The following is a 27,244-nucleotide window of genomic DNA, read 5'->3' as shown; positions in this document are numbered from 1 at the left end:
GATCTAAGGCGATGGTTCTTGCCTGCTCGAGGTCAAGTCGAAGGGCCTTCAAATCATCCTGGATTTGTCTCATCCATGTCTTCTTTGGTGCATTTCGATGCACCCTCCAATCGGTGGGGCGGGTCAACCAGAGTAGGCCATGGGGGTAGCGGCTCGGGTCCATTCGACAAATGTGGCCAAACCAACAGAGTCGGCGGCGCTGGATTAGGTTGCCGATCGTCAGTTGGCTGCCGCAGCTGGTGAGGATGGTGTCATTCGAATGACGGTCGCGAAGGGAAACGGCGAGAACGCATCTAAGGCAACGCATTTGGAAAACTTCGAGCTTGCTCAGGTCGTGTTTGAGCATTGTCCACGTCTCCGCACCGTAAAGTAGAATGGGCAGGATCAGGGTTCGGTAAAGGTTTGCAAATGGCTCCTAGAGGTTGCTGGCAGTTTCTGCAAAATCTGATGCCAAGTTCAATTCATGCAGACCTAAAAACCAGTCAGTAACCCCTGGTAACCAGTGGTTGTCAGGGAAAATTGCGTATTCCCCATCTTTTTAGTGACTGGTTGTCGGGGGTTACAGATGGTTGAAATTGAACCACCTCATGATTGCTTTGGTTGCTGCAGTTGTCTTTAGACGACTTTTCAATTCATTCAATTCCACATTTAGACTCAGTTGCAACTTTTATTTTGCATTAAACTCGAATGCATGCATCTTAGATTCTTGCATTTTGGCTTGCAGCTTGCACAGGGGCATTGACAACAGTCTTAGTGGCCGCAGGTTTTAATTTGCTTCCAACTGTACATGAAGATAGACGCGTGCAGTAGAAATGAGATTTCAAGGCACTCGAAAATTTTGTGCATGGAAGACGACTCCAAATTCCCCAAGCAGGGGAAAAAACAGGCTTCTGACCAGACGCTGAATTTCATTGTTTCATGATTAGAGAGCACATGCTTGAAGCAGGGGAAGGACTCTGCCAATCAAACGTCTTGACAGGAAGTCATTGGGGTGTCACTGACTGATGTCATGCCTGTCAGTCATCAGAGCGTGTATGTGTATGTGCGTGCGTGCTTGTTATTGTATCGCACTTGTCAATCACCCATTCCCTCATGGATCTATTTTCCAATGATAGGAAAGGAAGGCGTGTCCTAGGAGTGGTAGAGGGAGGGAGGGAGAGAGAAAGGAAAGAATAGATGAAGTGAGAGTCACAGATGTTTGGCCTGATTTTTCTCGGTTGTCAGTGGGTTTATCGGGAAGCGCAGGTGTGTAACAGCCGCCTGAAGACTCGGCACTCCACATCTGTGTGCATGTTAATGTGTGTGGATTGTACATTGTTACGAGTGTTTTTGCTGAATAACATGTTTGCTGGATGTAAAGTCAACATAACGGCTGGTACCGTTTGCTTCCTTCTACTAAAATCTGAATATTGTAACAACTGAGTTCAATCATGAAAAAACAAATTAACCAAATTTTTTTTGGAAAGCTGAGTTTAATTTCACTACCCACACCCCGATCAGTGAAGGAGACTAAAAGATCTCTAAAAGCAGCCGCAATCTAAAGAAACAGCTGTGACACAAAGTCACTGACCTCTGTCGGTCTGAAAGGGTTGCAGAGACATTTCTAAGGCTTTGTGACTTCAATGAAACACGGTGAGAGCCGTTATCCACACGTGAAGGAAATCTGGAACCACGGTGAACCTTCTCAGCAGCAACCGGCCCACCAAAATGACTCTGAGAGCTCTTCAGCTACTCATCCAGGAGGTCACATGCCACCAACAACAACATCTAAAGAAGTGCAGGCCTCATTTGGCTCAGTTAAGGAGTTCATGATTCAACAATAAGAAATTCCAAGGAGAGAACCACTGCTGAGAACCACATCTGCCAAAAAACATCTGGATGATTCCCAAGACTGAGGACATAGAGGCTGAACTTTGTGGAAGGTTTGAGTCCTGTTACGTATGGCAGAAAACTGACTGAACATCATAGCAATGGTCAAACATGGTGGTGGTGGCGTGATAGTCTGGGGCTGCTTTGCTGTAACTGGTGTAACTGGTGTGGACTGTAACAGCAAGATAAAAGTCTTCCACCTGCTATCTTTTCTCTCTCGGTGGTTCTGTGTTTACAGTCAGGAAGTCTTCACTGGTCGTTTCTGTTTAAGCAGAAAAATCAAACTAACACACCAGATTTGTGTGAAGAGCTCACACGGAGAAGCAGAAGTTGAAAATCCACGTCTAACATAAACACGCGTATCACTTATTATATAGAGTAACCACCACCTGTCTTCGACAAATTAAACTAAAAGTAAGACCGAAATGACACCGCAGTCAAGCGCGAACAGTCTTTCTCGCCATCTGCCGTGATGACATGTGCCGTAAAGTTTTTGAAACATCGACGGTGTTGCCACAGTGTTTTACTGTCTGTGTACTCTACCCACTGTGGGCGTCTCTCTTTTTTAATGAAGCTTGGGATTAAAGTGAGACGGGGCCGTTTACTGTAATAAGCAGACCGTAAGTACGCACATATTCCCAAAGATGCAGTTCCCGTCTTGGTCAGACTTTTAGGCTTTTCCCTACACAGACGGGAGCTTTAGGAAAACCGGCTGTAGAGCAAACTTTCTCACATGTAAATGAGGAGCCATACACTTTCCATACAGACTGAGGTGTTACTTCCTGAATATTCATGAGCTATCGTTCTGTTCCCACTAATGACACAACAAGAGGTGATTTATTCGTCCTAACTGGCTGTTAATCAGCTGCTAATCTTACTCTGACATTTCTTGTGAAACAATGTTTCTCAGGCGATATCATCAGAACTTGTACATTTTAAAATCTCATCAGGCTGTGTGTTTAGTTTAGTTTAGTTTAGTTTATTAGGACCCCCATTAGCTCATGCAGTATCAGTAGCTACTCTTCCTCGGGTCTGACGAACTTTTTATGAAAATAAAAAAAACTTTCATCCATGAAAGACAAAAAAAGGCTCATAAACAACAAAACAACACAATTAAAACCAACAGCTCGATTAATCATACATTAATTGTTACAAATAAACATCTATAGGATTCACAGCAGCTCATTTGCTTTTTAAATGATTAACTCCGTCCCAGGGACCGACGTGCTCGTCACATAAAATGTCCAAAACGTAACAAAAAATAACCAATTCTAGTTGTTGTGATAATTCCTGAGATCAAAAACGGTGGAAGTGAACTCCGTGCCACCGTCATTGCTTTATACTGCATTGGATGAGTTGATGTCAATTCTAGAAAAATAACATTTTGCTATAAAGAATTTCTGCTGCTTTTGCTGTGATGATTTTTCTAATAAAGTTAATTAATCCTGCCTTTTACACTTAACACACTTTAGAACTGAACAACTGTGTGTGTGTGTGTGTGTGTGTGTGTCTGTTTGATTTTACATTTTAACCACTTTTACGTGGTTTCAATTCATCAAATAGAAAAATGATCCAAATGTGTTTTTAAGTATCAAATAAATGAAGCGCATGAAGAAGAAAAACTGGAAAAGTGTAGTCTCACCTGTGAGACCTTTCTACGTCTGTGCACAGTGATTACATGCAGGCAGTGGTTTGTGATTTAACTGATTATCTTCGTTGGACAAAAGGCGTTTAACAAAGGAGAAGATGAAAGGAGAGACGTCGACGGGTTGTTGAACGAAAGATTGAAAGAAACAAAAATGAAACAAGTTTTATTTTTACCCATTGTTCAACAAAGCGGCGTTTAGAGGGACAAAATCAAAGCATGCCAGTTTGTCTCCAGTTTATTTATGTGTTAGTTAACTTTTCTAACCGTGTGTGCGCGTGCACGACAAATACACTCTGCAGGAGTGTTGATTCAGAAACCCTACGTGCTCAGGCAGAAGGTAGTGGCAGGAGATAGGACTTTACTAAGAATGAATCTTTGTTCAACTGTGTGTTGCAGGATGGGAGAGTGGGCTTAATTAAGCTGTGTGTGTCCGTTTTCTTTGAATCTCTTTCTTCTTCTTCAGCTGTTCTTTCATTTTGCTGCAAAGCGTATGGAAATCGTCGATAACTGGATGTGGTTGCTTGTCTATTTCCAGTCAGAGAAGAAAAGCAAAAATGGGCAAATGAAGGATTGTTGTGTGTGGCGTCAAAACTACGCCTGCCAACAGAAGACCACATTAACATGATGCTGAGATATAAAATAATCCATGGCATCGTGATTTCACACGGAAACGTGCATTTCAGATGCACATCTTCTTTTCTATATCATTAACACCTCCAAGAAGAAGATAATTTGTGGTCATAAAGACTTGCCCGTTGTCAGCTGCACCGCTGCGGAGTGATACTGCTGGGCCCAAAGCGTGCCAAGGAAGCACTCCATGCACCATTATGCCATGGTGTAGGGAACACCACCAGGATTCGTGGCGCTGTTGCCAATTTCTGACTGTACCATCTGTGTCCTTAAGCAGAAATTGATAATCCAACAGACCAGACAACATATTTCCAGTCTTCAGCGGTCCAATTTTTAGCTGTCCACTGTAGCCACACATTTGTGTTCTTGAGATTGGTTTTCCAAGTTTGTAAAGCCTTTCTGTCAGCTTCAACCAGTTTAGGGCATTCCCGTCTGACTTCCCCCATCACCAACACGTTTCTGCCTTCTGAACTCCGACCTTTTAGATGTTGGTTTATTCATTTTCCAGCAGCGTTCTGAGTAAACTTTGGAAACAGTACAGTACGCAGTGAAACAAGACATTCCTCCATGACCACGGTGCTACGTGTGACACAGGACAATCAACACAGGACTGCATAAAGTGCAAATGTGCAAAAACTGCAAAAAAAACAACGACCGTGTAACACCAGACGGTGCAGACACAACAGTGCAACAATGCAACAATGACAGTGGGTCGTGCAAAAGACTGAGCATTGTGCAGAAAGTAAGTTGGTGTATGAAGGTGTGCGTGTGTGCTTCAAATTAGCAAGACATGGCGATAATCTCGGTGCTAAATGTGTTCTTTAATTTTCAGAGAAGGGTTCTGTTGTTAAAATATATGTTGTGTTCACTTTATCATCTATTCTTTCTGTTAGTATGAGAAGCCGACACTGGAGAGGACGCAGGGGTGAGGAGAAGCATAGAAGAGAGGAGACAGATTAGCTGAAGAGAGAAGTGCTTGATAGCAAAGGGAAGGAGCAAAACGTCAAAGGAGAGGCTGAGGTGACAGGGTGAAAGCAAGGTACACTGCGGATGAAACGAAAGAGAAATAAGATTAATGGGAGGAAAGCGTGCGCTGAGGAGACGGTCAGAAGGAGTGGACATAAAAGAGCTGTGAGGAAGGGTACGAGAAGGAGTTGAAGGAAAGGGTAAGCCTCTATAGGCAGCGGTAATTAGAGCAAGGCTCGTCCGCTGTGAGGCAAACGCACACACGTGCTGTTAATTCACACAGATGATTGGTGCCCTTCATTGCCCATCGCGTCCACCTCTGTGGGTGGTAAATAGGCTTTTCCCCAGTCTACATGAGGCACTTCAAAGAAACCTATTACCTCTGTGCTCACAATATACCTTCTTTTATTGCAGAAGCAGTGATATGCACGCGCTGAAACAACAAAACAGTCGCACTTTAGAGAAACTGTGACTGTTGTTTGAAATAAACCATAAGCAGGTATAGTGGCACGATCATATATCAATAACTTCACTTGATAAATTAAACATAAAGGCTGTTATAAGGTCATGGTTTGTGTGTTGGAGGTATTAAGTATTTAATACTGGTTTAATTCTCCATGTCCTCCCGACTGTACAGCAGCTGGTTGTAAAGTTTTACCTTCTCCTCCATCGAGCTGGGAGTACGGTAAACACCTCTAAATGGTTTAGTACGGAAACATCATACTTGGTTACGATTTTCAATGAATTTTATTTATACAGCATCAGTTTACACCAACATCTCCTCCAGGTGGTTTATCTTGTGAGGCACAATCAGATGATCTCTTTTGAGCAACAGCTTGACAACAGTGGGGAGGAATGCTCTCTTTTAACAGGAAGTGACCTCTGGCAGAACCAGGCTGAAGGAGGGGGAGTCAAAAACTGCAGAAGCTTTAGGGTGAGGGGAACGAGAAGAGAGAAAAGGGGGAGTATAGAGATATTTTGTTTCTAAACTAATGAAAATGTGCGCAGGTTTTGTAACGTACATGTAACGCTGCAGTGCTAATGCTGCTAAACAGATTTGTACAGTACAAGTCTTCTTAATTACCCTAAAGATGGAGATGTTTGCAGAGATGCTAATTCTCTGTGGAATTTCAAACTGGATCATGGAAAAGAGAACATTTTGTTTGGTTGCTCTTTGAGGAAGTGTGTGCCTGGCTAATTACAGTGCACAGCTTCATTCTATACTCGTTATGTATTATTTTTATTTTCATTGTCCAACAATGACTTTTAAATCTTTTGTAAATCAGAGTTAAAATAAGGTTGCTGAGAGGACGCAGACTCCTCTAAAGACGGATACACGTAATCAAGTTTGGAGCCACCGACTGAGTTTTCAGGACATCGGTGAGCCAACAGGAGTCACTATGAATGAGACCCAAAGTTTCTGTGTGGCAGCACTTCACCGCTCAAACCTTTGTGGTCGGCCCCCATTTTCCATAAGTCACATGACTGGCCGCCATGGAGTTTGCCAAGAGGGATCTAACTGGAGGAAACCAGACACTGAGCAGCACCTCATTAATACCATCCCTACAGTCACACACAGTGGTGGCAGCATTGCTATGTTGGAAGCTCTTTCTGTAGCGCATAATAGCCTCGAGCCGTCTCCGGTGAAAACGTCTTCCAGTGTGCTGAGCAGAAGTTTACATGCTAACGGCACGACAAGCAGAAGTTCAAGAAGGAGAGATCACTTGGAAGAGCTGAATTTACTGAGATGGAGAAATTAAGAGTTTGGTGGTTAGACCAACACGGCAGAATCGAAGGACCAACCGAAGTCTAGATGATGGTGGTGAAGATGAAGACTGAGGCCTGGGTGGAGCTCTGACTGATGTGTCTGTGAGGTGCAGATGGGTGGAGGCGGGTTGCATGAATGAGAGTCTGAAAGGGAGAGTAACAGAGAGCACAGATTTAAACTACGCAAAGTGGAGGCTGGTTGGCTCAAAGAAGGCAGGCAGGAAGATGATTGGACAAGAATACTGATGGCAGTGTTGAGATCGACAGCGAGGGAAGCAGTAGTGATGTAGACAACAGCAGCCCAACCCCCAGGACAGCAGGCAGGTGACTGATTACATTATTGAACTTGTGCACAAACGTCATCGTGATGCCAGGAAAATACAGGAAGCGTTACTGGAAAGGAGCGAAAGGCCTGGAGTTTCCAGGTACTGTCTGGACTTGAACCTAACCTGAAAATAGCGGTGCACTATTGCTCCTCATCCAAGCGGGTGGAGATTGAACATCTGTGCCTGAAATGGGACAAAAACAGTTTTAATCTTCGGGCTCGTTCCAAAGAAGACACTGAGCTGCCATTGCTGTGGAAGGTGCTTTAACTAAAGGTCCTCTACAGGACCCAAAACTGGCTGTACTTTGTCACTGTGTGTAGATTTCTCAATGCACGCAGTGCTAATCTTATTAGGACGTTTAAAGCGAGGCCTGGTTTGTACTTTAGAAATAAATCTTACTTTACTTGTTTGCCTGTAATTGATTTTGGTGATTTGCTGTATATGCATGCTTCCTCTGCAGTCCTAAAGAGTCTTCATTCACTGACCACTTATATTTTCTATGGTCGTATATTTTACTTTATAAAGCCGTTCTAGGTGGACTTTGCATCTACATCTGTACCCTTCTCTGTCCCAGGACTCATAGTTACCATCTAAACTTTAGATGGAGACGGAGGATGTTTCTTTTAAGAAACATGAAACCATTAAAGTTTTATGTGTATGTGCTGTGGACTTATACTTTATGTTGTATTTGTAGTCTCTCTTGTGAGACAGATTGATCTCAGTGGGACTTCCTGGTAACATAAAGGTAATAATATTAATGATGACGATATTAAATGTTAATAAGAATGTTGAATCCATTTGAAGACGAGTTTGAAATGGAGCAAACAACCTGATTGGGTGAAAAAGCTGGAAACCATAACACAAACGGAGATCAGTGCCTGACAACAACAACTGCAAGTTAACTCAGATTTTAAGGTGTTTTTCACCTTTACAGACTTTTGATGAGCCTTAGAGCTCCGTCAATGCAAAAGCATGAAAATATTGACTCAGGTCATTTTTCTCCAGCTCACAGCTGAAACACAAAATCACCCCAATGTCACCAAATCAGTTCTTACATTTTCATTTCCCACTTTAGTTCACTTTTCATTTTCAGCAGTGGCGGCAAAGTCTGAAGATATAATGATGCTCATTATGACATCCAGTCTTGTGTGTGTGTGTGTGTCTGCCTGCATCTCCTCCAGGTAATGAATTGTCTGGTGTCCATTAGTGCTGAGTACGCTGTTGATGCTGACCACACAGAAGCAGTATTGACTGCTGTGGTTTGAGTATTGATATGTGGCCACTTAAAGCGGGTCTTTAGGTCTGTCGCGCGTATGCCGTCTTTTAATTTATGTTAGCTTGTATAGACTGCGTTCCTATTGAGCTTCGTGTGTATCCTTCCTCTGTCAAATCTGGATTAACTGCGTGTCTTTTACTCCAGCGTCCGTCGGCATCGAGTTAACCACCTGTGTGTCCAGTTTACTAACCCACCGTGGAAGCTGTTGTTGGTTCAGTTGACTTTTCTATGTGTGTTTATTTGTATGTGAGACGCGAGGGCTGTATCTGCCCTGTGATTCTTTTAAGAGTGGTGCTGATGCAGTGTTTGTCCTTTATCTACGTCCTCTGTATACCAGCTGTACTGTGTGCTGTCTCCGGCTTTCTTTTTGATCCACATGCTGTGTCAATGTTGGCTTCTGTCCAGATTTGGAAAGAAAAAAGAGGAGAAGAAGGAAGCGAAGGCCGCTCTGCAGCGACAAAAGTCAGACCTCCTGAGTGACCATGAGCTCGAGAGGATGAAAGAAGAGAGAGAGAGGTGGGGAGGTTTCTATCCATGAGATGATTAGGATGAAATAGCTGAAATACTGCATGCACTCAGAGGAGGTGTGTTAGTCTGTCTATGCTGAAGAACATGAATGCTCACTTTAACAGCTCTTTTAATTACCTTTATCAGTCTGTCTCCACCCCTCTGTATGCTCCACGCCTGTCATATCTGAGCTCTATGCTTTTGATTTTTTCTATGCTAGTCCACTAATCAAAATACATTCAATAGATGCAATAATTAGTCCTGCGTTTCCTTTCCAGAATCGAGGCATCGCATCCCGAGTTACAAGATCAGCGGCAGGGCGGCGGTTCGGCATATCCCGATTTTGAAGATGATGACGCAGATCCCAACTACGCCCGTATACAATCCTTCAGGGACCGAGATATGGGCTCGGTGCCACAGCCTCTGTCTCAGTCGCCTCCCTACAGAGCGTTTCAGCACGCTCGTACACCTTCCCCTCTCGGCCCATCCGGCTTTCAAGGGCACGGAAATCATACTAACGAGCCCGGAGTCATCCCCGATGATGACCCTCTGGATAGGCTCTACGCCAAAGTCAACAAATCAAGGGGAGCTGGAACTACGTCTCCTCCTGCTCCTCCTCAGGCTAACGACAGGTAAGGAGCTACGACCTTGTTGGGATGTAATGATAAGACGAAAAGGATTTTGAGAGCACAATGGTCTTATTCATTAGTTATGTTCAGATTCTATACCTGGAACATGTGAAAGCTCAGAAAGGTGTGGATACACCAGAGTCCCACCAGGTGTGGCACATGGGAGGCTCCCAGTGGAGCTTGTGAAAAAGGTTCCCCATCAGTGGGTTACAGGGGCCATCACACAGCTACAGCGTACTGTTACCTGTGTGTCAGAAAGGTGTCGTGTATACACAGAACATGACCAAAGCGTGCTGTCACTTTTAGTCCACCTCCTGCTCCTCGTCAGTGTTGCAGTACAGCAGCATCTTCATGTTTCCATTCTCTTTGCTCTTCTACTGAATCACATTCATCTGCCTGAGGCGTGTGTGTGTGTGTGTGTGTGTGTGTGTGTGTGTGTGTGTGTGTGTGTGTGTGTGTGTGTGTGTGTGTGTGTGTGTGTGTGTGTGTGTGTGTGTGTGTGTGTGTGTGTGTGTGTGTGTGTGTGTGTGTGTCAGTTTTAAAACAATACAGATAGAGACAGACAAAAAGAAAAGATTGACTTGTTTGTGCTTCAGTCTTCAGTATGAGTGGCTGTGCGCTGACGTACACATAACATCCGTGTGTGTGTGTGTGTGTGTCATAAGAAAGCAGGGCTCAGTGTTCCTCTCCGTTTCCCAATCCTGACTTCTTTCCTTTATGATGTCAGTCACAGCTCACTTACCTCTGAATATATCTGCCAGTGCAGATATTCTCCCACACACGTGTGCATCCACCTCATTTCTGTACCTGTCTCCTTGCAAAGGAGTAAAGCTGTTTGATGGACAGCTACGAGCATCCCGGAGATGTTTTCTGACACTGCCTTTCCTGTATTCTTAACTTCGTGCCTAAGAGGGTTTTTCTTTTTAAATGCAGAGTCAGGACTCTTTGACCTTGATTCACAGTGTCGAGTCCCTCAACATTATTAAAAGAAATCTAATTGTTAAGAGGATTCACAAAAAGAAAACTGTCTCACCAAGCATGTAAGCTGTGCTCGGGAATCAGATAATACACCGAAAGACAATCATCTACAGTATCTCACAAAGCTGTTTTCCCCAACAGTCCACAAATTCCCCCCTCTCTGAGTTTTTCTTCTTCACTGGAAGCTGGTTAACTGCCATTTACTTTACTCTAATTAATTTGATAAGCGCCACCACAGAGAGCCACAGAGTAGCTATTCTGGTAAGTCTAATTGGCAGGGTGGGAAATCAGTTTAGAGTGCCTCCATGTTCGGAGGCAAAATATTGATATTTGCCAGTAGTGTATTGATAATGTATTACAAGAAGAAATTTCACAATATGTTGCTGTCTTAAGTCTCCCACTCATAAATCTCATTCTATGCAAAAATAGAAAATGTTATATTTATATAACAAACTAATAAAAATGCCCTTTTTAAATGGTTTGCCTCATATAATCTGTAAAACCAATAAAACCTCTGAATTTAGGCTTTAATACTTATTTTGTTAAATCCAATTTAACGTTTTCTCGTCTTTTTCCTTATTTAAAGCAGCATGGGTCTTAAAATGTTTTGATTTCTTTAGAGCTATATATCTATGGCCTCAGGTTTTGGCAGACGGTGCTGTTCATTTATCATCACTTCCTGAAACCTGATGATGCAGACAGAAGGAAGTGCAGGTATTGGCTGACAGTAATCGATGGTGCTAGAAAAAGAAGTTAGTGTGTCAGCAGGGTGTGTGTGTGTGTGTGTGTGTGTGTGTGTGTGTGTGTGTGTGCTGCTGTGAGTCAAGGGAGGCCTGAGCCACTGTATGCATATAGGAGATAAACAAAATCTCTAAGAATTCCATCAGCACGTCAGCAAAGCAGTGAAGAACACCTCTTTCACACACATGCATGCAAACACACACACAGATCGACACAAAGACCAACACAGTGACGGAAACACCGTGCAGCTCACAGCTGAACCCAGCTACGTGTGCTCGTGGAGTTAGGTGTGTGTTAGGTACAGATTCGTGTGTGTTAGAAAGAAAGTTGATTGAAAATGGCTCTAAAAGCCAGATTACAAAGCAGGATCTGTAGTGTGCCAGCTGATATTGGATGGTGATGATAACTTAAGTGATAGATAACATCATACCTGAGACCAACACCAAAAAAGCCTAACAAATACAGACGCCTACATGTCTGTAGGTGTCTATGAAGTGTGCAAGAAAGACCACATCAGCAGTGAGCGGGCAGTCAATTGTTAGCTAGTGCTTGATCGTGCAGTAGATTGTGAGAGTTCTGGAAAACAGAGACAAGAGAAGAGCACACATTTTTCTGCAATAATCCCATCATTCTTTTATTATTTGAGTTTAAAGGTGTCCTAAATAATAAGTTATTTAATAGACAAAAGGATATTGTAATCAAAAATATGCATAGAATAGTATGCAATAACATCTTCTAATGCAGGGGTGTCAAACTCAAATACACAGTGGGCCAAAATTCAAATCTGGAACAAGGTCGCGGGCTAACGTTAATATTTATTGAAAAAAAAAATCTTCCTCCAGATATGAGAATGAATCTTTTCTTATGGACTCGAACACGTTTTGCTGAAAAACTGAATATGGAACAAGCAAAGCTTAATACTAAACAATATATATATTAGCTGTATAATACCAGTAGGCCAGCTCTAATAGTCATTTGGTATGGCTTCGCGGGCCAAATATAATTAGGCTGCGGGCCAAATTTGGCCCGCGGGCCAGAGTTTGACACCTATGTTCTAATGCATTCTCATAAACTTCGTCAAACAGGAAGGAAAGAGACGGCGTCACTAGCATCTTAATAAACTTCATCCTCACCTCGTACCTCATCTCCTGAACTGAAGTCTCTAACACATGGAAACGTGCACAAACATGTTCATTGTTACTATCATTTATTAAAGCTAATAAATAATGTTTAATGTTGTTTAGCTAGCTCCTGTTGGACAGCTAACAAGAGCTAGCTAAACAACAACAGCTACTTATAAGATAATGTTACGCCAGTTAATTTTATACACTTTCCTTTGAAAAACAGTCTGATTTCATTTATATATATTAGGAGAGTTTCTTCACTAAGTGTTCAACAGTTACACCCACTTCAAAGAATGTTTACTAATACTACTTAACAGCTGCTAACAACAGCTAACAGTGGCTAACAAGAGGTAACAGAGGCTAAGAGTAGCTAACAGCAGCGCTTACTGATAGCTCAGCATATCCTCAATGATTCACCTCAGTCTCTGGTCAGAAGTGAGCTTTTCTGATTTACTGACTCAGGCTCAGACAGAGTCTGCCATAACTGCATCTTCCAGACTAAATAAAGGTGGACACTTCTCACCCAGCATTGACAGCTGAGGTAAACAGTGCACTCACAGCCTTCCACAGATAGGGATGCAGATAGGGTCCAAACAGTAGTAGAATCACACTGGCTGGCCACGGGCGTTACGACGGTACAGTAAAAACGTGATATTTTTGAGCTCTTGGCTGACTAAAACATGTTTGTCCTACAGCAGCCACCGTAGCTGGGATTCTACTTTTGTATTGGGAGGGTTAAAAAAACAGAAGTCATTTGAAATTTACATCTTGCACTGAAAACTTAAACCTTTAAACATCATATCAGTTTCAGGAAGCATTTACATCTACATTACTACATTTGTATGCAATATGTGGATTAATTAGAAAATGCAGGGGTCGGCAACCTTTCTGATGATGAGTGCCATCTACAATTTCCTCAGAAGTCAGTGTGCCATATGATTGCATTAGCAATAAATGTAATAACGCTCTATATCAACAGTTACACACTATATAGAACAACTTTATAGAATTATATTTGTTCGCAGATGTTGGCAGCTATCAGCGAATAGTCATCAGCTATTTTGAAACAAAAAAACATACTCTTGTTATCCATAACAGCAAATGAACTGTACAACAGAAAATGCAAATGCTTTTTATGGTCTCCTCACAACAATGTTAAGAAAAGTAAACTGAGCCAATATGGCATGTTTGTTAATACACATATTAATGTGATCTCTGGTCTCCGAGTGTCCAGCATTCAGAGGCTACCTGAGGACTCATGTGAGAGAAAATGTGCTCACACAGATATGTAGAGCCAAACACTGTCAATAAGGCCTCTGCAATGTGACAGTGATGTACTGTCTTGTTGGTATATGTATGATTTCCATACATTTTACGTCAGATAAAAACGTTGGTTGTAAGATTCAGATAATTATTTAATAAAAGCGAGACATTTTAAATGAGAATAAGAAAGAAAAGTATTTCTTTGTGCCCCCCTTTCCCTGTTAATGCCCTACCTGGCCCCCTGGCAAAGCTTTGCTAGACCCGCCCCTGCACAGTTACCAGCTGTCAGCTACTTAGAAAAGGATCCTGGTGTTATTTGTCTCTCAGAAACACTTCATAACTTCAACTCATTCATGTCACCTAAAAGGTAAACCTGTTTCTCCATCACAGCTCTGATGATTCAGTAAGGACATCTCCTGGTTTCATCTTCATGTTTCCCTCTCACCACATATCCAAACCGACATCATGACCAGCAGCTTTACAGCTGTGGCTCCAGCAAACATCAGCTGATACTTGAAATTAATATTAAATAAATTCTAACAACAGCTGATCAAACTTAAACGTGCTGCTGTTGTTTAGCGCGACATCCGCTGGTTTCCTCTTTCTGGCGCAAAGTGAGCGATAAACAAACAACAGAGAAAAGCCGATCAGCTGATCATTGATCAGTTTCATGATTGAAATAGCAACAGGAGAGGGAGGGAGAGAATGAGAGAAGAGGAGGCAGCTGTGCAGCAAAGACAGAATAAATCCAGCTTTGTGCCTTTCTCATCCTAGCTGAAGTCTGGGACAAACGGTTCCTTTTCAGCTCAACACGAAACGCGTGATATTTTCTCTGAATACGAGACGATTCAGTTTGTACAGGACGGTTGGAAACTCTACTAACTAACCTTATGAATAAAATAAAGTTCACTATCAGTAACATCATAGCACCCACCCAGCTGCATAGAAACTCTGTCATGCTAGCTAGCACGCAGTACGAGTTATTGCAACTGACTGTAAAAAGTCAGCACAACGAAAATAAACTCCACCTAAACTTGGTTTATATCTGACCCAGATAGACTGCAGGTCATAACTTCTTACCTGAAGTTCAGTTCACCTGACACTCGGACCAGCGGCCGCCTCGGGTCTCTACTCCTCCTGCCTCCCCTTTCCCTCATCCACCTGCTGGCCTCCACCACTTACCAATGTTACTGAATCTGTGGAAGCACCGCCATAACCACCACCAAACAACTGAGTTATTTTTACACACCGACCAGCATCTGGCCAATCCACCACCTTCCATTGTTTATACCGTTACAAAGAAAAAAAATCATCGGCCCATAAAAACGAAAAATCACCATCGATGGTGGCCAGTCCAGCTGTGGTCGTGCCATCAGTTAACCCTTCGCGTGCCAGCTGTGGCACGCATGCCTGGGGTTGCCGACCCCTGCTCTAATGGATAGGAATTTGTTTCTCTTTGTATAGCTGGCTTCATGCGTGAACCTTACATTCTAAGATTATATTTAGTTATTTGGTTAGTCAGGGATTTGTGTTAAACAGTTCTATTATGGAAGGACAGTTATTTAACCACACAGCACAGCGATATATCACGCTGTCTGCTTCTCAAGTAGCCTACCACCTTTAATTCCAAAGGGCACTTCCAGCTTAATTCCATATGCATGGCAGAGTTTAGTGCAGACTCATTTAGTAAACTCATTGGACACACCAACACACATGCACACACACACTGAGGCATCCAGACACAACACATTTGGTAAAGATAATAAGCACTAGCATAAATGTGTTTTCAAATAAATGAGCCACATCCTCTCTTCACGTCTACGAACACAGCCTCAAATGTAATAATCCATGCGCCCGTATAATCTATTGTGACAGTTGCACACATTTTCAGAGGACTCTTTCCACCGAGGGAAGGATTTCTCACGTTGGCGTTTCTGCTGATTGACTGTCCTTCTAACAGGCCTCCCAGCGTCATCTATCCAAACAGTGTAGTGCCACCCCTCGGTTTTTTAAATCAGCAGGTTATGATTGTTTTGGCAAAGATAAATAGAGTTTAATGAGAGTATCTTTGCTGCTGATCACACTCATGCAGGTGTTTCTGTCTCTGTGAGGAGACTTGGTGAAAATGCATTCACTGTGCCCTCCTTAGCCCTGACTTTAGAAACCACAGCCTACAGCTTAAGTGAAACCGACCTTTAAATTTACCTTAAAGCTAAGCGTCGATCCTCCAGCAGATGTTGGAAGTTGTGAGTCGGCACTCAGACTGTGATGGTTTCTGCACAAAAAGACTGGCACACCAACACCCAGTCCATTTTCTGAAGTGACTACCAAGCCTCGGATAAGAGCTGCCCTCAGTTTTCTTGAGTGGGTGCCCCCTCCCCACCCTTACCCAGCCACCACCAGCACCAGGTCCAACCCTTCCAAGTACCCCTTGCAGGTTTCCATAACAACCATGACCCCTGGCACTACACCAATTAGAAAACAATCAGCCTTGAGAGACCAGAAAGGAGTAAGCCTGAGAGAGAGGGAGGGAGGTATTGTAGCACTCGGCTGGAAGATAAGTAGAGAGCAATATCGACAAGAAGAGACATAAAGAAAAAACGTCTAGAGTGCATTTGTTTCTGATTTCACAAAGAGAAAGCACAGTTCCTCCTGACTTAATAATAGAGCAGCACAGCATTACTTTTCATTAAGAAATAATACAGCCCCGTGTGGTGGTCTCGCTCGCTGTTTATAACGTTGCAGGTTCAGCAGCTGTGCAGGTGTTGGCAGTTTATTTCCTGCCCTGCAGTCTGAACCAAGCAGTCCATTAGGAAACTGAAACTAGAGTTCAAACTAAAATAGTTTATTCAAATAAAAATAAAAACTTTGAACTAAATGATCTTTGAACTGAAATAAAATGCAGCTATAGAGGAAATCTACTTAGTATTAATATCTGTTTATCAGTTTATTTAAAAAAACAAATAAAACTTGCCTGTTGATGCTTTGATGGACGCGTTTACTGACTGAGATCACTGCTTTCAAACAGCTCTGGACTGATTTTCTTAGATTTTGCTTCTGGCAAATTCTCTCCATATGGAAAAGACTAAAACTAAGACTGAAAATAATAAAAACTAAACAGAAACAAGAAAATCTGCTCTGGAAACAAAACTGAATTAAAAACGAAAAGTCAAAATGAAATGAAAACTGCTAAATTATACAGTAATATTACACTTTCTCAGAATTTCTATTATTGTAACGTAATAGCCTGTTCAGTCCAATTCAGAGTTATTTATACAAATCACAACAACATTCAGCTCAAGGTGCTTTATATTGTAAGGTAGACTCTACAATAACACATACAGAGACAAACCCAACAATCATATGACCCCATGTGAGCAAGCGCTTTGGTGACAGTGGGAAGGAAAAACTCCCTTTTAACAGGAAGAAGCCTCCTCCACCAGGCTCAGGGAGGGGCGGGGCCATCTGCTGCGACCGGGTGGGGTGAGAGAAGGAAGACGGGGGTTGGTAGTTGTTGTAGTTTCTCCCACATAATGCTGTTTGGAGGTCTGCTTTTATATGTTTACGCAGCTCATCACATATACTGACGCGCTGGTTGATACACACATCAGTGGAAACAATATACGCTCTCAGGACGTTCAGAGTTGCGTTGGTGAAACAGAAAAACAGACACAGCGGGCGCTCGTACAGGAAGAAGTTATGAGCTTTTAGCGTTGCTCGGCTGGTCACTGGAGAGGCTTTTTTCCTCTGCGTTAATTAATCAGACGTTCTCTCAGCTCGTCGTGTCGCACACAGTCACACTAACAAGAATACATACTCACTGTCTTTAACCTGCACACCTTTTCCTCTCCCTCACTGTTTCTCTTACACACACACACACACACTGCAGGAAGTCGTCAGGAGTGCCAGGTTTGTCAGTATGAATGCTGTTTGCCACATAAATCTCTCCATGTAGGTAATTAGCGTTTGGAGGGCTTTGTGAGCATGCGTGTCCGGGTGCTTTGTTGTGAGTTACATGATTTTAACTAAAAAACTGAATGAACAACTAAGACTCCATAAACCTGTGGGCCTGATTTTCTGCTCGTATTTACGCTGCACTGGAACTCTGGAGTGATGGAACTGTTGGTCAGTGATGGTAATTCAGCATTTTGGTCTTTTATTTTGCTGCAACAGCTTTGGAGCCTCTTCACTTTCTCTCTGCATCGCTTTGCCACTTTGGTGGCTGCCTGCTAGCTGGCAGGGGAATTACTAACAAAAATATTTTATTTCAGTCAGACAATAAGAAATTGCATTTAATTCCACCTGCACATACAGCACCGTGCAAAAGTCTTGAGTTACTCCTAATCTCACTTTATTTTGCTTCCAAGGATCAAAACTTTCTGCTCATGTTTTAAATAATTAAACCAGTTTTGTTTTTTGGGACACGGCTGCTTTTTCTCCTTGTAGCTGACCATTTTCACAGAAATGTTTGTTTGTTAAAGTACTTAACACTGACCTATGAATTATTCAGAATATATAAGTCACATAACATAAGTATATAAGTATGCATAATAGACAATTTAGTAGTTTGATACTAATTTTGCACCAAACAAGCTGATTCTCAGAGATTTATTAGCTGAAAACTTGGTTTATCCAGGTAAAGTCCGCATCGCCTTAAAAAATGTGAGGAAACTGGACAAATGTGGCAGTTCTAAAAAAGGTTTCTACAGAGGCTGAGGATTATCTGTCGTGTCTTTTATGTCCATCTTATCAGAATTAATGGAATTAAGAAACCAGAAAAGCATCATCAGATTATGATCCACTGTGCAGCACCATCTGGAAAACATCTCGTTTAGTGTTCATGATGATAAAAACCCCAAACACACTGCGGGGCAGTAAAAGCATACATAGATAGTGTTCCACTCTGTGTTTTTCTATCAGTCGTGGATCATCAGAGCCTGGCCTTCACCATTACCGAAGCAGTGTGGGATCATCCTACAGAGAACAGAACAAGAAGAGCTTTGGATGTCCTTCAAGAAGCCTGGAGAAATATTCCTGAAGATACTCAGAGAAAGAATGCAGGTGGTCATTGTTTGGATATCTTAAAACAAATTACTGCAGCTTTCTCTGCAAAATATGAAGAAATGAGGGCAGGCTCAAGACTTTTGCACAGCATTGCAGGGTCTGTAAACTGTTCTTTCTTACCTTTTATGACTGTTGTCATGGATAGTTTACAGGGAAAGCTCATGTTTGACCAGTGTTTACACTGAGACTCCAGATACTCTGTAGGTAAAACATAGAAAACCGAATTTTACGACCAACAGTTACTGTAAAATTGATCGCGCATCATCATTTATAATCTTGCTTATAAACTGAAATACACAGTTGGATCCAGGAACCAAGGATTGTTTTAGGATTAAAGGAAGTTCAATGAAAGGGGAAGTGGGTTTAAGGACAAAGAGGACGGGAAGAGTGAAGCACGTTAGAAAGAAGAAAGACTGGATTGGCTGCCTGTTGCTAAAGGAACAAGTTAGCAGAAAGAAAATGTAGGATTCAAATCTAAATATGGGCAAAGGCGAATGTGGAGTAAAGAAAAGGGTAGTGGGTGAATAATAATAAGAGAAGAAATACAAGATGAGAGAATTCAAAACTAATAATTTAAATTAAAAGAGGAAAATTCCACACGAGAGAGCGAATATTGTAGGTGGTCCAAATTTTCAGTCTGAGGGGTCACAAATAAATGCAGGAATGAGAAAAGTGGATCAACTACTGTAGAGAAAAGGAGAAAAGAGGAGGCAGCGAGGGATTCAGAGGGGAAGAGAGGCTAAGTACATGTTTTGGGAAAATTCAACCAATGAGATGAGGGGAAGTCGGTGGACAAAGAGAGGAGAAGGTCAGTGAGTGTCCGAGGCTACAGGGGCAATTAGACTGAGAAAAGTAGATGGGAACACAGAAAAAAGTAAAGGATAAGCTGGACTGAGATGCTTGGAGTAGAAAGTGGTGAATGTGAAGAGGACTAAAAGAGAGGAATGAGAAAAGGTTGTGGGGTGAGGGGTAGTAATGGGGAGCAGACGAGAAAAGAGCCCGAGTGTGTGTTTTCTGGACTCAAAGCGTGTGATTCAGCCTGGCTAATAAGGAAAAGCTCTCAAGAGGCACTCGTGTGCTCCATCCTTTCCTCCCCCTTGCTCTCTTTCCTTCAATAGACCCTTTCTAGGTCTCTCTTCCCCCTGTTGCACTCTCTTCCTCTCATTTAATGATTTCCGCCTCTCGTATTTGGACAAGTAGTTCTCAATGAAAAATAAATTCCATGCAAAGGACATCCGCCCGCGATAGAGCATGTGCGTGGTAAAAGGACACATGGGCACATGCACTCTTCCTCTTCAAAGGACGAGTGCACGCACGTTCACAGACTCGCTAAACGCTGCTATTGTTCATCTGTCATATTATTATTCATACGTTGATGGTTTTCCCTGATTTTCATCTGTCGTGTGTCTACAGATATCTGTGTGCGCTCGGACTGTGTGTTACTGTGTAACAAGACACAATGTAAATACTGCATGTGCGTGTTTCTGTCATACACTCAGTGTGAGCTTCAGTTTTATTTTCTAGCGCTGAATTTGGGCCCCTTGATGGAGTAGTGTGCAGACTCACCCAAACCTACTGCAGAATTAATGTAAACATGAACAGGAAGCATTTAAACAACAACACATCTCTTTTTTCTTAATTTTTATGTCTTTAACGCATACCTGATTTAAATCCTTCCCATTTTCCAGTCTAGGATGTCAACTTTGCCACCTCTTCCATCGCTGCTGCCTTTCTTTTAGGATGAGGTCGTATGGACCAGATATTGAGAAGCATTTCAGTAAAGTGGCTTTGTGGTGGTTTACACATTCGCCTAAAAACCAAAGCATCCCCGGGAAGAGACACAAATCCCTGTGGGGTTACGTCAGGAAGAGCATCCGGGGTAAAAGTGTGCCAAATCAAACACGCGGAGCTTCCCGCTGAGCGTCGTGAATCAGAGAGCAGCCAAAAGCTGAAAGTGGCGCACGGTGTCAGAGTGTAGGTGGTTTGTGCCAGATGTTTTCCCTCAGAGACCGCGGTTCATTACAGTAGACCTCCATGTTGACAGTGTGACCCGGGGGATGAATTAACAGTGCAAATGCTTGTGGACTTTGCTTTGTGTCGCCTTCAGACTCGGACTCTCACGCCGCCGTGTGCTTTTGGAGTCGTAATCAGAGGACGGTCTTCAGCATGAAAGTCAGATCACACCAAATGCGACGAGGTCGGTGATGAAGCGAGGAAATCACAGAATGCACAGGAACGTGGTGGGAGCAGGACTTGGCTGGGAAACAGCTGGAAGCAGTGCGGAGCTGCACGAGGAGATGTTTATTTATGGCTTCTAAGGCAGGAGTCTGAGAACTTTGTGATCACATTTTTACAGATATTTGAGTCTGATCAGAGACGTTATAAGAGACAGACGTGGCCCCAACAATTCCTGACCTCAGGTACACCTGATGATGCCACAGAGCAAAACTGGAGGTAGACGTTTAACTTCTTAAAATCTTATTTTGGCGTATCGTAAGAAAACCCTTTAATCGGCTTTGTTTTAGATTTAAATGAAGAAAGAACGTGTAGATCAAGCTTCATAAGGACTCTTATAGGCCCGAAGGTCCACCTATGACACACACACACACACACACACACACGCGTAGGCTTGTCTGGATAATGTTATGCCTGACAATATTGAATCTGTACAGTACTCACAGGCTCACTGATTGCCATGGCGATTGGATGCCAGCCTCCTCTGCCGCCGTGAGCGCGTCTCTTGCACACGCGGGGATTTAGACAGCTAGTCTGATTGATGTCATGGCAGTCGATAGAGTGCTAATTACTCCTCGTGTGCAGACGGCGCCGTATAAGAAGCAGTGTCATATCCTGTCAGCTGCATTTCAAAAACACATGTCACTTCCTGTTAGGCTGTATGGAAAAAGAAAGAAAGCGAGTAGCCTGACAGCTCGTCTGTGTGCCCGCCCCACATACACAACAGCACCCTGTTCCTCGCTCTTTTCATTCACACACACCCTCTCCCTCACTTCCTGCCCCTTCCTGTCTTTCTTTTTTCCCCCCTGTTTCCCCTCTGACCCACCTGCCAGCGTTGGTGATCTTTTGTTGTCAAACTTCATTAGTGGAGATGTCAGCTAATTAGAGCGAAGCTTGGGAGATTAGGAGGAAGAAGATGAAGAGCGAGACGAGGGAGGGAAATGAAGGCAGGGCAGAGGAGATGGAGAGATTAGGATGGAGTGGGAGGGAAGGAGAGATGGATTGTATCAAGCTACAGATGGAAATGACAGCAGAGATGATTACCTGCATAAACTGAGGAAGGTGAAACGGGGCAGGTGTGAGAAATAGATTGCTGTGGAGATTTACTGTAGGAAATTAGCCACGGCAACGAGAAATGCAAAGAGAAAATTGAATACATCATAAACTGTCAAGACGACAGAGCAGATCTATGTTGAAGTCTCATATCCGTGTGAACGAGATGATGGATAATAACTGACACTGATTAAGCTGTTTGGTAGCGTGCAGGTGAGACGGGAACAGCGGAGTGAAGCGAGCTAACGCATCGACCCGGATCCCTTGTTGTGGTCCGGTTGATCCTTGTAAGACACAGCTGATAACGATCCGGCGCTCTACAACTTGACACTGGGGAGAACACACAGGCGGCACACATGCGTTGAAAGAAAAAGTCTGCACCTCTATCTCGTCATCGTCAGTCAATAAAAAGCGATATTTTCTCTGTTGTGCTGCTTCGGTCTTATCGCCTGCAGTCTGTCAGGTCTTTGCTGAGAGATAATGCGGCTTATTTTTAGGCTGTTTGTTTGTGGGTGCGGGTATTTAAGATACAGAATAATTGCTGTGTAACAAGATGAATTTATCTCGTTTGGTGAAACTTTAGTGAGAAGCTTGTTTTCGGGGTTTGAGCCTTATGGCTGCCTAACGCGGCTGAATGGGACGTCGATGATCATCAAAAGCACGAGGCGCTCATCTGTAACTGAGACACGTTTCTTTGTTTCTGCAGTGATCTGAATCAGCAGAGGGATGCAAACTAAAAATAAGAGATTTTTACAAAGTTTGCACCGTGCCACGAGCTTCTGGATCAGCTGCAGTTTATGTCTTTAAGCTTTATTGATTTTTTTTCATGGCTTTGTGTTTGTGCTAATGAAAGAAAATGCAACAGAAAAAATCTTGGGGTCAGGAGATCTGTGGATGTTTATTTTCATCCTTTTTCATCCAAGAATGCAGCGCTGACAGAATCTGACACACACACACACACACACACACACACGTCGGGTATTCATATCTCGTGGGGACCTGTAATTCAGCGGTCCCCAATTTTTTGATCCCCACAAAGATATGAACACACTCAGACTTTTTTCGTGTCCTTGAGGCCTGGAGTTGCCCACCGCTGCTGTAAAGTATAGCGACATGCATTTTGAGCATTAAACATTCGATTATCTTTAGAGGATTTCAACTTATATCCACTGGATTTGTCCTGAGTGGACCACCTTACTGCCCCGGCTGCTGCACTCAACCACTTTTGTGACTTTTACCTTGATTAATCGTGGCACAGATTCAGTAAGGTGCTGGAAACATTCCTCGCAGATCATCGTTGATGTTGACGTGATAGCATCACACAGTTTCTGCAGATTCGTGCACATCCATGATGCACATCTCCCGTCCAACCACATTCCAAAGGCAGCCTGTGCAGCTCATACAGGAAACAGGAGACCACACCCCTTGTGGTCGTCTGAGGATGCGGCCCATCTCCTACGAGGCTCGACTTGTTGTGCATTCAGAGATGCTCTTCTGCATATCCTGATAACCTCAGACGATTGTCTGTGAACCCTCAACCACGTCTACCTAAAAGCATTGAACTGCTTTCATGTGATTGGCTGAGTAGATATTTGCACTGATGAGCAGGTGAGCAGGCGTAACCCAGCGTGTACACATGACCCGAGTACACGCCTGACCACAAAACTGCTTTACAGTAAGCTGGGACGCAGAACATTAGAGATTACAGAAAAAGAAACTGCTTCTTTTATAACGAGTCGCGTAAATATTTATAGAGTTTAAGGACAAGGACATATTTCTTTACTGTGGACGCTGATATATTTCAGGGAGCATCTCGCCATGTTATTAATGGAACAGAATTCTGAATTATTAATAGCAGCATTATTAACAGCTACGCCGAGTTTCCGATTCTGATTTTAAACATTTATAAAATTATTATTGGTCTGACAGAGCAAGAGCAGGAGATTGATCTCCCTGTGCTCTGTGTGTGTGTGTGTGTGTGTGTGTGTGTGTGTGTGTGTGTGTGTGTGTGTGGGCCCGTGCCCTGCTTTACTTAAATATAGATTAATGAAAACAATATATTTTAGTTGAAAATGTGTTTTGGGCACAGTCTCGTCTACGGTGTGGTGAACGAGCACATAGCAGAGCTGTGCTGCAGTATGAGCCGCTCTCACATGGCGCAGGCGTGTTCATGGTTAATGACCGCACCGTAGTTAAACAGTGAAGTCATTCCAGTCTGCGCTTTTTATGGCTCACTCGTTTCTCCACAGCTGATCAATAGCTCCTTCAGGTCCTCTGTGGTCGCGAGCTGTTTGCATACATGTGTGTTTGTCACACTTATTATTTATTCTTCAGCCTGTCCTCTTCCTTTTATGCAGGGTCATAAATCACATGAAGTTCCTGTGTGTGTGTGTGTGTGTGTGTGTGTGTGTGTGTGTGTGTGTGTGTGTGTGTGTGTGTGTCTGCAGACAGAAACAAATGCTTTGCTCATTCATTGCACATAATTTTCCCTCAGGCCCTCCGTCAATAAAAAGAGCATAAGGTGAGGGACATGGATATATTTGGTGTGCGTGTCATCTGAGTGATGTTAGCTGGTTAGCTACGTATACATCCAGGGTACGTATACCTCCGCCTCTCTATATTTCCTCCAGTTCCTCCTCTTCTTCACAGGAGAACGTGCACTCACGTATGTTTGGACAGATTGATCAAAGAGTGGAGGATAAGTGACGATCTGCCGGGCTCCGTGAGGTTTTTTTACTGCCTTCCATGAGCTGGAATCATATACGACCTTCAGGAAGCTGAATCCTGTCAACATAAAATACACTTTTAACATTGTAGGATATGTTTATGTGATAAAATACATGCTTCAACTCATAAAAGAGAACTTTAAACATTTATTTGAGAGAAGATGATGATGTTTTCATCTCAGTGATGAGTCTAGACTGTAAAACGTGTTTTGCTTGGTCATCAGGTGCAGTTGGCATCTCTGTTCGCTTCTCTTCTTTCACTTCCAAATGTACTCATTTAACAGTGGATGTTATGGTACCTGCTGACACAGCGTTCTTTCACATTTAGGATAGAGTATCAAGTAGAAACACTCCTACACGCACGCACACACACAGACTAGATTGTGTGTCACTCTAATGCATCCTCCTCTGCTGTACATCAGTGCAGCTTTTTAGCATAGTCTCTCCAGTGTCTCCGGTAAGCTGATAAATGACTGACTAATGACTGCATTTAGTGCGCTGGGGATTTGTTTTCTGTTAGAGGTGGACACTGAAGATTTCATCATTACACAAATATCCAGAGAGTTACTCCGACCACTTACGGCGTTACCGCAGATCTTTAATTGGCTCGGTTTTTTTAGGGTTTGCTTAAATCTAATTTGTTCGTCACATCAGATCTTTAGCAGAGACTGTCAGCTGGATCTGCTCAGACTTGTACATGAGACATACAGTACGGTGCAAAAGTCTTGAGCCACCCTTCAGTTTTTGAAGCCAAACTTTGTAAGCTTTTCTTTTAGATGTGGCTTATTTTTCTCTCATTTTCAGTCCAGTCCTTGTACCTGACCATGTTCAGTTTAAGCCACTTAACACTGACCTGCAAGTTGTTCAACCATAACAAGGCTCCTAACTGAGGGATGAACAGACAACTCAGCAAATTACCAGTTTTAAATTAAACCTTTAGGCAGCCGAAAACATAGAATTTGTTCTCATTTCTTTAGCTGACTCTATGAAAGATGTCAGAGAGCTGTTAACAGTAAACTCGACATCTCTCAGCATGGTGTGCAGTGTGTTTAAAAAAAGAACTGAAGAAACTGGACAAATGTTGGACAAATGAAGAGGTGACAGGCCTAAAAGCTGTCTGCAGCTGAAAGGCACATCCTTAAGAATTAGTAAAAACACAAAAAGACGTGAGATGGAGCTGAGAGATGCATCTGGACCTTGAGGTAATCCTATAAATGATTATCAAAAAATGATCTCAGTGGAAGGAGACTGTCAAGGCCTTACTGAGTGACAAAAGAGAGAGAGGTGCAGCGGTGGAGGCTCTGTCATGGCTCGAGCTGCGTTTTTGTCAGTTGTGTTGACGATCTTGTTAAAACTGATGAATTACCAGCACAGAAAAGTACTACCAAATTTTAATCCACCATGTAATACTCGCTGGAAAGCATCTGCCATGATCCCAAACACACCTGCCCGTGCTGTGAAAGCACACCTGGATAGAAACACACCTCAGCATCAGTGAAGCAGCGTGGGTCATCCTACAGAGAACAGAACAAAAGGCGGAAACAGAAGGAGCACGAGTGGAGAGAGTTCAGGCTATGTAAAGAATAAAGGTGGTCATACCAAATATTGGCAGCACATTCTGTTTTTTGCCTTTTATATCTTATTTTCATGTATGTTTACATGAGTAAATTAGGAAAATTTCAGAAAGAATTCAGAAGAATTTATTGATTCCATGTACAGCATCGGTTTATTTCCACTGATAACAAGACCGACCAGAATAACATCTCATTGTGCAACTCTATTAGATAATATATTTACAAATATAATAGAAGGAAAGATAAAAAGTGGGCTGTTAATCAATGATATAAGTGACCATTTACCAGTCTTTGCATCTTATAAATGCCATTATAAAGTGAACAACGATGGACATAAGATTATTTACAAAAGAATAAGAACAGAGAAGACCTTAAATTGTCTTAGAAATGAACTTTTAAAGCAAGATTGGAATATTGTGTATGAACAAACAGAAGTTAATAAAGCTTACGAAGGATTTTTAAGAACATTTAACACATTACTTGATAAAAACTGCCCAGTAATTGAAATCAATAGGAAACACAACTATGCAGGAAGACCATGGATGACAAAAGGACTACAAAATGCCAGCAAAAAAAAGAATACCCTGTATCGAGAATTCATAAAAAAGAGAACAATAGAAACTGAAATGAAGTATAAAACTTACAAAAATAAATTAACTAATATAATGAGATCCTGTAAAAGAGAGTATTACATTAAAAGGTTAGAACACAATAAAGATAACACAAGAGATATATGGAATGTATTAAACAGAATAATCAAAAATGAATCAAGGAATAATGATTACCCTGGGTACTTTATAGAAGGGACAAGAAGTATTAATAACATGGAAGAGATAGTAAATGGCTTTAATGAATTCTTCGTAAACAT

General features: G+C 42.5%; 1 protein-coding gene across 4 annotated transcripts in view; it reads left to right on the top strand.

Annotated features, from left to right (window-relative positions):
* Positions 1–27,244, top strand: part of LOC146691359 (partitioning defective 3 homolog B-like) — a 217,381-nt gene that overhangs the window by 133,507 nt on the left and 56,630 nt on the right. For 3 of the 4 annotated variants that reach the window (XM_085434748.1, XM_085434747.1, XM_085434746.1), the window contains 2 exons: positions 8,888–8,998; positions 9,268–9,621. In XM_085434748.1, coding sequence (XP_085290874.1) covers positions 8,888–8,998; positions 9,268–9,621 — 465 coding nt within the window. Of the gene's footprint in view, positions 1–8,887; positions 8,999–9,267; positions 9,622–20,895; positions 21,395–27,244 lie in introns of those variants that run through there. The other variant, XM_085434749.1, reaches the window with a different exon arrangement.

The sequence above is a fragment of the Copadichromis virginalis genome, linkage group LG16 (genome assembly GCF_057382275.1).
Source record: "Copadichromis virginalis isolate Kocher_CV1m ecotype Utaka linkage group LG16, C_Virginalis_male_GT1.1, whole genome shotgun sequence".
NCBI classification, from domain to species: domain Eukaryota; kingdom Metazoa; phylum Chordata; class Actinopteri; order Cichliformes; family Cichlidae; genus Copadichromis; species Copadichromis virginalis.
This window is presented reverse-complemented; position numbering and strand designations above follow the sequence as displayed.